The sequence below is a fragment of the Nuphar pumila genome, chromosome 4 (genome assembly GCF_984573655.1).
Source record: "Nuphar pumila chromosome 4, dmNupPumi1.hap1.1, whole genome shotgun sequence".
Lineage (NCBI taxonomy): Eukaryota > Viridiplantae > Streptophyta > Magnoliopsida > Nymphaeales > Nymphaeaceae > Nuphar > Nuphar pumila.
In genome coordinates, this window is record NC_143252.1 from 142,489,566 (window position 1) to 142,502,529 (window position 12,964).

The window sequence follows — 12,964 nt, forward strand, 5'->3', positions numbered from 1 at the left end:
AGCATACTCATCGCACTTTCAACAATATGCCTATGTTTGCGCTCAGCAATCCCATTCTGTTGTGACGTGTGTGGGCAGGACACTCTTCTTCCTATCTCATTATTTTAATGAAAGGAAATGAAGCCCCTGGATGTGAACTCCCCTCCTCCATCACATTGAAAAAATTGAATGGACTTGGAGAATTGATTTTTTACTAAGGACAGGAAGTTCTGAAACAAAAGGAAAGCTTCAGACTTATTTTTCATGAAGTATATCCAGGTATATCGAGAGTAACTGTCAACAAAAATTAGATAGTACTTGCTTTCAGATCCAAAGATGACTGGAGCAGACCCCCATACATCATAACATATTATCTCAAAAGGCTTTGAAGCTCTCTTATTAATGGAACGAAAAGGTAATGCAAGACTCTTGCATAAAAGACAACTAGAACACTTTTGACTTCTCTCTTCCACATTAAAACTTTCTTTTGGAATGAGATTATTAGAAACAAGTTTCTCAATAAAATGACTCCCACAATGCCCTAAACGATAGAGATGGCTTATTACATTCAGAAAGACATAACTCTAATGGAGACTTCAAATCCGGGTGAGCAGGACAGGTCGAATGACATGGATCTTCTTGAAAGACATACATATTGCCTTGTCTCTTTCCTTCAGCGAATGTTTCCCTCGTGCGAAGGTCCTTGACCTGTACAGAGAAGGGAGTAAATTCAATTGAAGCATGATTATCATCAACAAGTTTAGAAACAGAGACAATATTTTTCTTGATATTGGGAGCATGAAGGACATTGGAGAGTTCAAGAGTAGAATGTGACATGGGGATGATAGACTTTCCAATGTGAGTAACAGGGTGGTAAGATCCATCTCCGGTGACAATCTTACTTTTTCCAAAATAAGGAATAGGTTTGAAAAGTTTATCTGCATCACCGGTCATGTGAGTTGTTGCCCCAGGGTCAACGAACCAAGTTCCTTGTTCATTCTGCTTTAGATTCAATCCCAACAAAGCAGATATTAACAATTCTTTAATCTCTCCACTGTCTTTGGTGTTGCTGGACTTCCTTTTGAATGTTGCCTGAAGAGACTTTCCTTTATTTTCAAGATTATGCCAACAATTCGCCTTCATATGCCCCCTTTTGTTGTAAAAGAAGCATGTGGGAATGGGTCTTGATCCCTGAGTAACGATGGGAGTGGGAAGTAATCCACGTCCCCCGTGTCCATTTTGCGCTTGTCCTCCTCGCCCTTGTCATCGACCATAAGTCATTCCTGTGGCAAAGACCACTTGGATATTCGTATGAGTGTGATTATCCTCAGAAAAGCCTTTCAGAGTCATTTCATACTGAATTAATTTAGCCTGAAGCTCATCAAAGGTGGGAAGAGCAGGCAAACACAATAATGAGGTAACAATCATGTTATATTCTGATCCCAATTCACTCAAGGTTTGTTGCACCATATCATTGTCACTCACTGCACATCCTATAACCGCAAGTTGATCTGTGATAGTCTTCATCTTGTTTAGATACTGCATGATAGTCATGGAGTCTTTTCTCAGTAACTGAAATTCTCTCTTGAGAAAAAACATTCTTGCTTGAGAAACTTGTGAATATGTCTGAACCAGTCTCTCCCAAAGTTGTATGGTTGTGCAATTGTCAGGAATTGCAATAAGTACCTCTTGAGAGAGTGTAGAGGTGATGTATGGACCACTGACTGATCTTTCTTTTCTCAGTTGAGATATTCTGTATTTTTGACATACACAATTGAGATTGCCCCCTTTATCATCATTCTCTTCTCGCGCAACAAATTCCAGTGGAGCTGAAGCGGTTCTATCCAGATGACCTAAGAGACCTTGACTCCTTATAAAAGGAATGATCTGTCTTTTCATAATCAAGAAGTTTGAGGTGGTCAACTTTTCAGAAACAAACTGATTGAGAAAACTCGAAGAGAGACCAGATTGCGAAGAATGGGAGGAGTCCATAGCTTAAAGTTAACAAGGTGTTCACGAGATGCATGGTCCACTGCTTGAGAAACTTGTTGGTCGTCCCTTCTTGCCTTTTTTTTTTGCTGTGATAAATGCAAGAAAGGGGAGCAAAACAGCTCACGCTAAACAGACTTTAATAAATCGCAGATGTGAACTATGTTGGTTCAAGAACAAAGGGTTTCGTGAATATGGAATTTGACAAGTGTATTTCATGCACAACCATTTATAGACAACGATTTACAGGCACAGCGATTTGTAGGCATAACGATTCGTAGGCACAATGATTTGTAGACACAGCGATTTGTAGGCACAGCGAATTGTTAATTCAGCAATCAAGAAATATGGTATTCCAGATCTGATACTGATGGATGATCAGATCTGATGGTTTCAGACAAGGTTTGGCAGAAATAGGAATTGCAAGACCAAGAATATTCATGATCAGATCTAAGTATTTCAGATCTGACAGAATAAGGAAGTGCAAGATGGAGAATATGCACAATCAAGAAAATTTGGGATCTGACGCAAGGATTGAATATTTCAGATCTGACGCATATACACGATCAGATCTGAATATTCAATACGAACTGTGAGACGAAAATAGAAAGAAGAAGAACTGAAGTCTTTCAAGTCTAACGCAGATTCACGTCAAATCTGAATATTCAGGCACGAAGAATAGTAGAGAAGTAAATGAAAGAAAGAAGAAGAGGATGGAAGAAAAGTGTGGAAGAAGAAAACCTCTTGATTGGATGCAGGTCGATCTCTCAAGTCAGACCTTCTGGAAGCAGCTTCGAAGCCCTAGATGGAACTCTGCTCTGATACCATGTTAGATTTCACTAGGATCTGTCATACGTGAAAGAGAGATGAAAGAGAAAGAAGGAGTTGCGGGTGTCACGATTTTCAATAATGAAATCGTGACCTAAAACATGTATATATATCCTTTGTTTACAGTATGGGTCAGGTCTGATATATTATCCAGACCCGAAATACAAAATAACAAATACAAGTAAAGAATACATAGACAAATAGACTTTTTCAGCCTCTACTATATGGAGTTTTTGGAGATACCGAAAGATGTTTTTTGTTGTAATGTCCAAAAAATGGATTTAAAATTATGGCATAGAAGACTAGGACATCTCAATGTATCTAAAATTCAATTTTTTCCAAGTTTGGAAAAAATTTATAATATTAATGATTTCACTTGTGAAGATTGTATTCTTAGAAAAATGAAAAGATTACCTTTTAAAGATAGAACTGTTGTGTCATTTAGACTATTTGAGTTAGTTCATTCGGATGTTTGGGGTCCAATACCAAGCACCAGTTGTGTCTAAAGGTGGATATGCATATTATGTTATTTTTGTAGATGACTTTACTAGATAAACTTGGATTTACTTAAAAATAAATCTGAAGTATTATACCATTTTCAAAATTTTCATAGGATGGTCAAAAATAGATTTGAAAATGATATTTCTATATTTCATACTGATTTAGGGAGAGAATTTTTGTCAAAAGAATTTAAAATTTATATCTACTCACATGGCATCACGCATCAAAGCTCGTGTCCACACACACCACAACAAAATGGCCTAGTTGAGAGAAAACATAGGCACATTATTGAAACTTCAAAGACTTTACTTATTGGTAGTTATGTACCTAAGGTTTTTTGGGCAGAAGTTGTTGACTGTTGTTTATCTTATAAACAGAATGTCATCCTCCTCTTTACACAATATCTCACCGACTGAAAAACTCTTTAAATTCTTCCCTGATTATTCAAGATTACGAATTTTTCGTTGCAAATGCTTTATTTTTACCAATAAGAATGACAATTTTTCTCCTAGAGCTACTCTTTATGTCTTCTTTAGTTATGCTGATAACCAAAAAGAATATAGGTGTTATGATTCTAAAAATGCGAAATTATACATTTCTCGAAATGTTACCTTTTTTCAAAAAAAAAAATCTTTGATAAGGATCAACCGAAGGAAGTAACCAAGTATTCTTTTTTGTTTAACTTTGTTTTAAAACAAGATATTGACAACTGTGATTGTGAGCATGATTTGGAGAATGTTATTGAATCTAGCGACTTTGAATCACTTGATGAATTGCCAATAATGATCAAACTTGTGTACAATATTCTAGGCGGGGAAATCAAAACCCTCCATGTGCACTTGAAAAGTTTTTTAACCTTAGTAAAGATGAATTGAAAATTAGAAAATCATCTAGAGTAGGTGAATCGTTGATCTCGTGGAGGTGCAAAAAGCAACATAAGGTCTCTCCTTCCTCAACTGAAGTCGAGTACCGAGCTATGGCTACTACCACAATAGAAGTAGTGTAGTTGAGAAGATTGTTGACTGATATGAGAATCAAGATTCAAAGATGTGCTGCGACAACAAGAGTGCTATTTACATTGCCAGCAACAACACATTTCACGAAAGAATGAAGCACATCGAGATGGAATGTCATTATGTTCGAGAAGAATATCTTCAAAGAACTATTGATTTGCCTTATGTCACATCAGAATACAAGTTGGCGGACTTTTTTACCAAACCTCTCTCTGCTCCTAGGTTTCACTTTCTTTTAGGCAAACTTTTAGTTATCCTATAGTAAGTTTGAGGAGGAGTGTTAAAATGTACATATATTTATACTTATCTATATGGTATTATATACGTACATGTATATATATATATATATTACATATATATTTATTTAATCATATAAATAATATATGTAATATAGGGAGAGTCAAACTAAGTTTGACTGCTCCCAACAACTAGAAATTCTAGCCGTTGGGAGCCTTGCACCCTCTCTAATTATGATCTTTCTCTCTCTTTTAAATTCTCACTTCTCTCCCTTGTGTATAAATAGGGGTGTTCTCCCCTTTGTTTTGTAAGCCTTTTGGCACACTCTCTTTGTTAAATAAATTATATTTTTTTACTGTTGTATATCCCCTTTGTGGGGTTTGTGAGAGTGATCCTTTAGAACACTTTGTGGCTGTTGTAAGTGTGTTCCTTGAGAGAACACTTTTGTTGAAGATTGGAGAACCTTTGGTTCGTGATTGAAGTCTTCTTGCTTCATTCCAGTGGGCCCATTTAGTTACTTATGTGCTTAGAACAAGGTTCTGAAGTTCTACTAATTCAATTTTATCTTTTAATCCGAGTTTGTTCTACTGCTTTTGTATGTTGATAACGTAACTATTACTATAATGGTGACCATTTAGAATGTGAAAACTACGCTTCAGCAGTAGTTTGAGATCAAAGATTTAGGTTAACTGAATAATTTCTTGGATAACAAGGTAGCTAACTCTTCTAGTGCTATATATCGTAGAAAAAATATGCCAATGATTTCATAGACCAATTTCTTCTCAATGATGCCCAAGCAACTTAAAGGTGGACTACACACACATTTTGATTCATGTGTTTTTATAATGTCCAGCTGTATAACAACATCTTGTAGGTGCTCTAGGTCACCTTGCCATGGCCAAAACTTGATATCATTGAGGAAAAGGTTCATTCCTTGTGGGCGGAATTTTCTACCATGGGCAGGGAAGAATAAGAGTAAGCATCATTTTGTAAAACAGATACTCCATAAGAAAATGATGAACCAGAATATAGTTATGCCTCTACATGTAGTTCCGGTATATGTTACTTTGACATGTCATAAATGTGAAGAACAGTGTGACTATACAGAACCCTTCTTCATTCATAGGTTTTACTCATTTACTGCATGAGTTAGCGCCATATATTTATGATAGTTGCTTTATTTTTTATAGCATATAAATGTGAAGCCTTACTATTTGCAGGAGCATATGAACTTAATCATGATTTCTCATAGCATACTAAGCTTCTAACTCATGGGATTGTAACTCAGATTGGTGACTTCGGCCTGGGTACAAGGCCATGACATTTACATCTTTTATGACCTTCAAAAATCATATTCATAGAATTGGCAAATTACAGTTTTAGAACATTTTAATTACCATACCTCAACTGAATCACACTTTTGTGATATAAAATTAGCAGTGTCTGAGGCACGCTTTAAGTCAGATGAATATATGGCTGTAATCTTCGATTCTTTGGATAGTCTTTCTGCAACCTATATAAGAAAATGATGTAATGCATGACTAAATAATAAGCATTAACAAGGGTTTTATACATACTGGAATTCATACTTACAGCCATAGCTTGCTTCCTCCCAAGCTCATTCAGTTCTGAGTCCAGATGTCCCTAGAATTAGATGCCAACTATTGTCAAAACTATGGCTTGATATAGAAAGCAAGAGCTATTAAAATGCATCAAACACAATGATAAGAACACAATTATTGAGTGACTGGATAAACCAATAGAAACAACACTCATGGATCAAAGAAAAAAATTAAAAGTGTTTGATTTTAATGGTTGCATCTTATGCCGTCGTCCAAAACAAAATACCGATTAAAATCCATAATCTACAGCGAAAAGAGACATGGGAACAGTAATAAGATCGAGCCAGGTAACCAACCATGATATTCTTTACATGATAAAAATTACTAAGAGACTTAAGAACGATACAGATTCACAATTGCATGCAACCAATCATCAATTTGAGGGCCTCTACTTGATCCTCAAGTAGAAACTGCCACTGCCCCATAATCAAGCGTATCAGCAAGAAGGGCCCAGTTGGTTTGTAACTAAGAACCGGAATTCATTATCGAGTCTCACTACTTTGTGAGAAAAAACATTTTTCAGTGGATAACCTAAATACCATTAAAAAGTAGCATCCACCTGAATTCTCCCATCAGCATTCCACGTAGTCTCTCCATGCCGGATTACCACGAGCTCGGCGACATTGGAAGGGACAGTACCAACTTCACCATCTGCTTCATGGTTAACATGCAAACATCTGCAAACACCAAAACAATGATAGAGGAGAAGAAACACGATAAAAAAAGGAAGCGGGTCTAGCAATTCCACCACTTGGTCAAAAGCAAGCTAAGACACTCTATTTTTCATGCAAAATTCCATCGAATAGAATGAATTTGACGACAATAAACCATCTAGCCTTGCAATTCGACAATCGCATAATAGCGACGATCAAGAGTTCGATATGACGCCAGCTATACATTAATGGTTAACTCCAAATCCCAAAAATGATTGAAGATAACCACCAAGAAATACAAAAACGAGGATGGCCGCCCATGCAAAAGATAACCACAACCAAGAACAAATTCTAGATTTTACCCACTAAGGATGGTTTTCGAACACAACCACTTTATCAAGAAAAATAGGGCAAGCTGTGACATCTTCATTGCGCATGATAAGGCAATTATTTCCCAACTTATCCTGCTTTTCTGGATAAGCGAATACATTGAAGCACCCACCAAGAGAAACCAAACGACCAACGATAGAAAACCAACCACAGAACCAATTGAAAAACGAAACACCCAATATCCAAAAATGGGAGACACACCGAAATCGCGAAACGGGAACGATCGGTGAGCCAAGAAAACGAAAAAAAAATGCTGGTAGCGCACCTGCAATCCGAGCGAGAGTTGCTGCTCGAGCTCGCCATCTTGGGGACGACGGAGAGAGACGAGAGAAAGTTGGTGGTGGTGGTTTTGGTATGGTTTTTGGAGACGACGACCCTCTCCCTCCGGCGACGATGAAAACCAGCCCTCGTCTCAGAGAAGGGGGGCACGTTTGAGGTGAGCACCCAGGAGGACATGAAAATGCAGGGGATGTTGTGGGCATGTGGACGCGTGTCATCTTATTCAGGAAAGTAATTAGGGGTGCCTGGTTTTCCGCGAAAAAATGAGAAGCGTTTCTGGGAAACGTCACCAGAGCAGTCGTGAAGTTGCCGCGAGTCTTTTTTTATGACGATTAACGCGAGTCTTTTTTTGATGACGTCACCCAACTTTTACAACCACAAAACCCACCCCAGTACAAGTGGGACCCACGGAGGGATGGGTTTGGGTGGGTGAGAGCTCTCCGATTCCGAACCAAGGGAAAACCCCAAGTAGGGCCCACGACCACCCTCTTTACCTGCTCTGAAAGTTGCGGACACACCTGTGCGTCAGCGGGGTTTGATTAGGAATCTTAAGTTCAACACCTTCATAATCTCCCTCTTCCGCAGGCCTTTATAACCCCCGACCCCACTAGCCACACGGGCGACCCTTGCGGTGGTGTTGCTGCAAGTCTTTTTTTTTTTATTTATATTCAGAGAAACCACCTCAGGTGCAGAGACCTAGCCACACTTGCTCAGCCTGCCATACTTACAGTCTATGTTCATGTCGGCATAAAACTCCTCGGGCTTACCCCTCAACCCTAGGGAGTCGCCAAGCTTTGGCTTACATATGGGGGTGATGCCCATGGGATTTGAACCTAGACTGCCCTTCAAACAGTCTAGGCCCCATCTCACTACGCCTAGGGGTGTCAAGGGATTGGGTATGGTTCGGACTTGGGTGAAACCAGAATTTTGGGTATGGTATCGGGTTCGGACCCGAGTCTAATTGGCTCTACTATAAGAGAAACCATGCCCCGGACCGATGACAACTACATGAACCAGACCCAGACCATACCTAGTAAAATAATATCTTTTTATCATTTTTACATTGAAAATTTGTGGGTCTTAATTGAAACTCGGGTCGGTCTAGGTGTGGTACAAAATTTCACAAATTATACTCGGGTCTGATGGAGCACGATAAAGGCTATTCAAATGCATGCATATTTATAGCTTTTTGACATAATTGCTCATGCTTAGGATTGAAAATTGCATAACAAAGAATTAAGGATAAAAGTGTAATTTTGGGTTTTAGAACATAATTTTAGATTTGGATCTCTACAAGGGATCAAATTGGTTCAACCCAAGACTTATATCTATTTGGATTGGATCCATGGTGCATTGCAGATAGGATATGAGATCTATAAGGTCCACACCGGCCAAAAATTCAAATTCTTAAATTTCCCTTTTTCTGTAGAAAGCTAAGTTGGCAGGCATTAATTGCCATATTTTTTTTATTGCAAAGGAGGAAGGATTGGGGGGGGGCAATTTTTCCAAAGCTCCCCTTCCATTTTCATCTTAGACACAAAGAAAGGAAACAAGGAAGTAAGGGGGCATGAATCCCAAAATTGCCCCCTCCACTTTTGAAAGTTTTGAAAAAAGAAAAAGAAAATTAATTTTTTGAAAAAAAGAAGGAAAACAAGAAAGTCAAAACTTTCTTGTTTCCTCCTCCTTCCAATTTCATGCATATTTCAGAAGGAAAAGTGGTGGACCAGATCCACCAAATCAGCTCATTCTAAATAAAAGCTTCTCAGAAAAAGAGAAACCTTATTCTTTCGCTTGAAAAAAATCGTAGGGCCTTAGGCCAATTTTGAAATCGGGCTGTATTAATTTTCAATTTGTGCTTGACGCTTGTAATAGGCTTGGTGCTCGTTTGTTTTTGCAATTTTTTTATTTTAATGTAATAAAGAAGTGTGAATTGAGTGAAATATTTAGTCTAACTTCGTTCCCTGTGGATTCGACCCAGACTTCACCACTTTAGTGTGTGAACTGGTTATTAAAATTTGGTGTAGGGTTTACACTTAGTTTTTATTAAAAATATATATTTCAAAATAAAACCACACCAAAGTTTTGGCATCGTTGCCGGGGAACGACACTTAGGACTAGGTATTCACTTTATTGCCTAGTGTTTGTTCATGTATACTTAGGATTGCTAGTTTGTTTTTCTTAATTATCTAGGATTGCTAGTTTAATTTTCTGCTTTATACTAGGATTGTTAGTTTGCTTTCGCAATTTAACTAGGATTGTTAGAACCACGCTTACGTGTTAACCCTAGAGCTATCTTATTTTTACTGCCTGGCTCACCTAATTAGGGTACCCAACTTAGGTGACTGAGCATCGAGTTTGCTTACTGTCGAGATAACTCTATTGTTGCAAGTGTGTGATTGACTATTTATTTTCTTTTGTTATAATTGCATGCTTCGTGGTGTGGCTTGATCACAATTGCATGCTAGTGTAGGTAGAAAACCAATTTTTAGGATGTTTGCTATATTGAGTCTAACTGTGGTATATGCAAGGGTGACGATCCCAACACCCTCAGCTCTAAATTGCGTTTCTCAATTCGGAATAATTGTTAAGGAGTTGCTCGCCACAAGCTAGAGCAATGGGTGAGGAGGTCCCAACACGCCCATAGTAAGTACACCCCAGCCTCTTGCATCACAAAACCGAATCTAGGGACAAACACCTTTGAGATCAAGGCCAACATTATTCAAATGCTTCCATCTTTCTACGGTCTTATTAATGAGGATCCTTATCGCCACCTTGATGAATTCCTAGAAATTTGCTCAACCATGTGAATTCACAACTTTAGTGATGATGTTGTAAGGCTTATGCTCTTTTCTTTCTCTTTAAAAGATAAGGCGAAGCATTGGTTGAAGTCCATGGACTCGATTCGAATTATCATATGAGAACAACTTTAAAAAGAATTTTAAATAAATACTTTTCTATTGGTAAAATGAATCAATACAGAAAAACAATCACTAGCTTCCTGCAGTTGGAAGAAGAGCAATTATATAAAACATGGGAAAGGCTCAGGGACCTCTTGAGAACTTGCTCTCAACACCAAGTACCTAAATAGCAGTTGATGCAATATTTTTATGACGGTCTTATTGAGAAAAACCGTCAAATGGTAGATGTTGCTTGTGGGGGCACATTCATGCTAAAAAATTGAAGAAGAAGCATGGTCACTTTTTTAAATATTGAGTGATAACTCTATGCACCATGTCTCATCTTCGAGGTTTGATAGGACCACCTCTGATCCAAGTGGTCCTAAAAAGGAAGAAAGTTTAGAAGTTGGGTCCAACCAAGAGCTGAAAATCAAAGTGGACCAGTTGACTAGAAAAGTGGACCAACTGTTATCCTGTCCAACTACAATAAACCAAGTGAGTCAAGTGTGCAAGCTATGTGCTAGCCTTGCATATTATATAACAGACTGTCTGGCAGCACCTCACTGTCCTCAGTTTGTTCAGGAGCAAGTGAATGTTGCCCAAGGTTTCGTCAGACCGGTGCATGATCCATATACACATACATATAATCCGGGTTAGTGAAACCACCTTAATTTTGCATGAAAAATCCACAAAATGCCCTAGCTCCAAACCAAAACCAAGGGAGACCCACTGGGTTTGGTGGTCTTCAAAGACCAATGCCCCAGAACTCACCCCTACTAAGGCAGAATGCTTAGCAAGAGACTTCAACAAGTCAGTCTTTTAAAGAGAAGCTCTTGCAAGGATTCACTGATATAAAGGCCAACCTCAATTCTCATACACAATCGATTTCAAAACTTGAGGTACAAATAAGACAATTGGCAGAGGCCTTGAGCAGAAGTGAAGGGACACTGGCTAGCCAACTTCTGGTCAATTATAGAGGCAAGGAACTGGCCCAGTCTGGCTTGCATTTCACAAACTCTCATCATGAGCAAGCCAAGGCTATCCTAGCCTTACGTACTGGTAAGGAGTATCACAAGAGGTGACTGAGGGAACAGATACTCCTACATCCACGCCCCCTCGGTCACCACCTCAGAACTATGTGGAAGAAAAGGGAGAAAGTTCACAGGAAGAGCCTTCTACTTCCTATGATCCCCCTGTACCCTTTTCTCAGGCACTTGAAAAGTCTAGACCTTTCAGCAAATAAGGGATGAGAATACAGGAAATGCCTGAATTATTCAAGCAAGTCCACATCAACCTTCCTCTGTTAGATGTCATCCAGCAAGTGCTTGCTTACGTAAAGTTTCTTAAAAAACTTTGCACCCAGAAAAGAAAATCAAGATTGTTGCCCAAAAAGATCTTGACTGAGCATATGAGCTCGGTGCTTCAGCACCAAGCTCCTCCTAAACTTAAGGATCTTGGGGCACCGATCATCTCTTGTATTATAGAAAACATAACCATCGAGCGTGCTTTGCTCGATCTTGGGGCTAGTGTAAATATCTTGCCGAGTTTCCTATATGATACTTTCAAGATTAGGGACATAAAACCCACCTCGATCACTTTATAATTGGCCGACAAGTCTACCAAGATCCCTTGTGGGATATTGGAGGATGTGATAGTTAAGGTCGAGAACTTTTATTTCTTTGTTGATTTTATTGTTCTAGACATGGAAGGCACTGATGTCGTTCGTAAGACCCTCATCATTTTGGGTAGACCATTCTTAGACACTGCCAATGCTTGTATTAATTATCATATTGGGGGTAATGGATGTCTCATTTGGTAATAAGAAGATGCGATTGAACATCTTTGATGCTTCCATGAGACCAGCGAGAAATGACAAATGTTTTCATGTGGATGACACTGATCTTCAATGGGAGCAATTTGATCCACCACAAGAGTCAGAGTTTGATGATATGTGTGATAGTTTGATGAATGTTGTTTCAAATTCCCCCAGCACTTTTTTTTAAGGCTGGAAATTTGAACCTCTTCCTGACTTGGCAGAAGCCCCTGCCAAACCTTCCATTCAGAGCCTCCCAATGCTTGAGCTAAAGCCTTTACCAGCTTCGTTTAAGTACGTATTCATGGGTAAAGACCAAACTTCAACGATTATAATTGTCGCAGACCTTACTAATGAACAAGAAAATCAACTTATTGAGATCATGCAATAATACAAATCGGCCATAGGTTGGTCAGTGGTGGACCTCAAGGGGATTGATCCATCCTTTTGCCTGCATTAAATTATCATGGAAGATGATGCAAAACCCTCCAGAGAGATACAAAGGAAGCTAAATCCTAAGTTGAAGGAGGCAGTCAAGAAGGAGGTGGTCAAGTGGTTGGATGCGGGTATCATTTACCCCATCTCTGATAGCCAATGGGTAAGCCTGACTCAGTTAGTATCTAAGAAGTCAGGGCTTACAGTGATTGAAAATGAGAAGGGGAAAAGTGTTCTCACACGCACCACTACGGGATGGCGAGTTTGTATAGACTATAGAAAACTGAACGAGGAGACGAAAAATGATCACTTTTCTTTACCGTTCATC

The 12,964-nt window shown here is 38.8% G+C and overlaps 1 protein-coding gene across 2 annotated transcripts in view; it reads right to left on the bottom strand.

The window, feature by feature from the left end:
* Positions 1 to 7,724, bottom strand: part of LOC149841409 (phosphoglycerate mutase-like protein 4) — a 44,044-nt gene extending 36,320 nt beyond the window's left edge. The window contains exons 1-4 of one of the 2 annotated variants that reach the window (XM_090003818.1): positions 7,478 to 7,724; positions 6,729 to 6,820; positions 6,141 to 6,191; positions 5,950 to 6,060 (exon numbers count right to left, since the gene is read on the bottom strand). In XM_090003818.1, coding sequence (XP_089859944.1) covers positions 5,950 to 6,060; positions 6,141 to 6,191; positions 6,729 to 6,820; positions 7,478 to 7,709 — 486 coding nt within the window. In that variant the 5' untranslated portion in view covers positions 7,710 to 7,724. Of the gene's footprint in view, positions 1 to 5,949; positions 6,061 to 6,140; positions 6,192 to 6,728; positions 6,847 to 7,477 lie in introns of both variants that reach the window. The other variant, XM_090003819.1, reaches the window with a different exon arrangement.
* Positions 7,725 to 12,964: the final 5,240 nt, after the last annotated feature.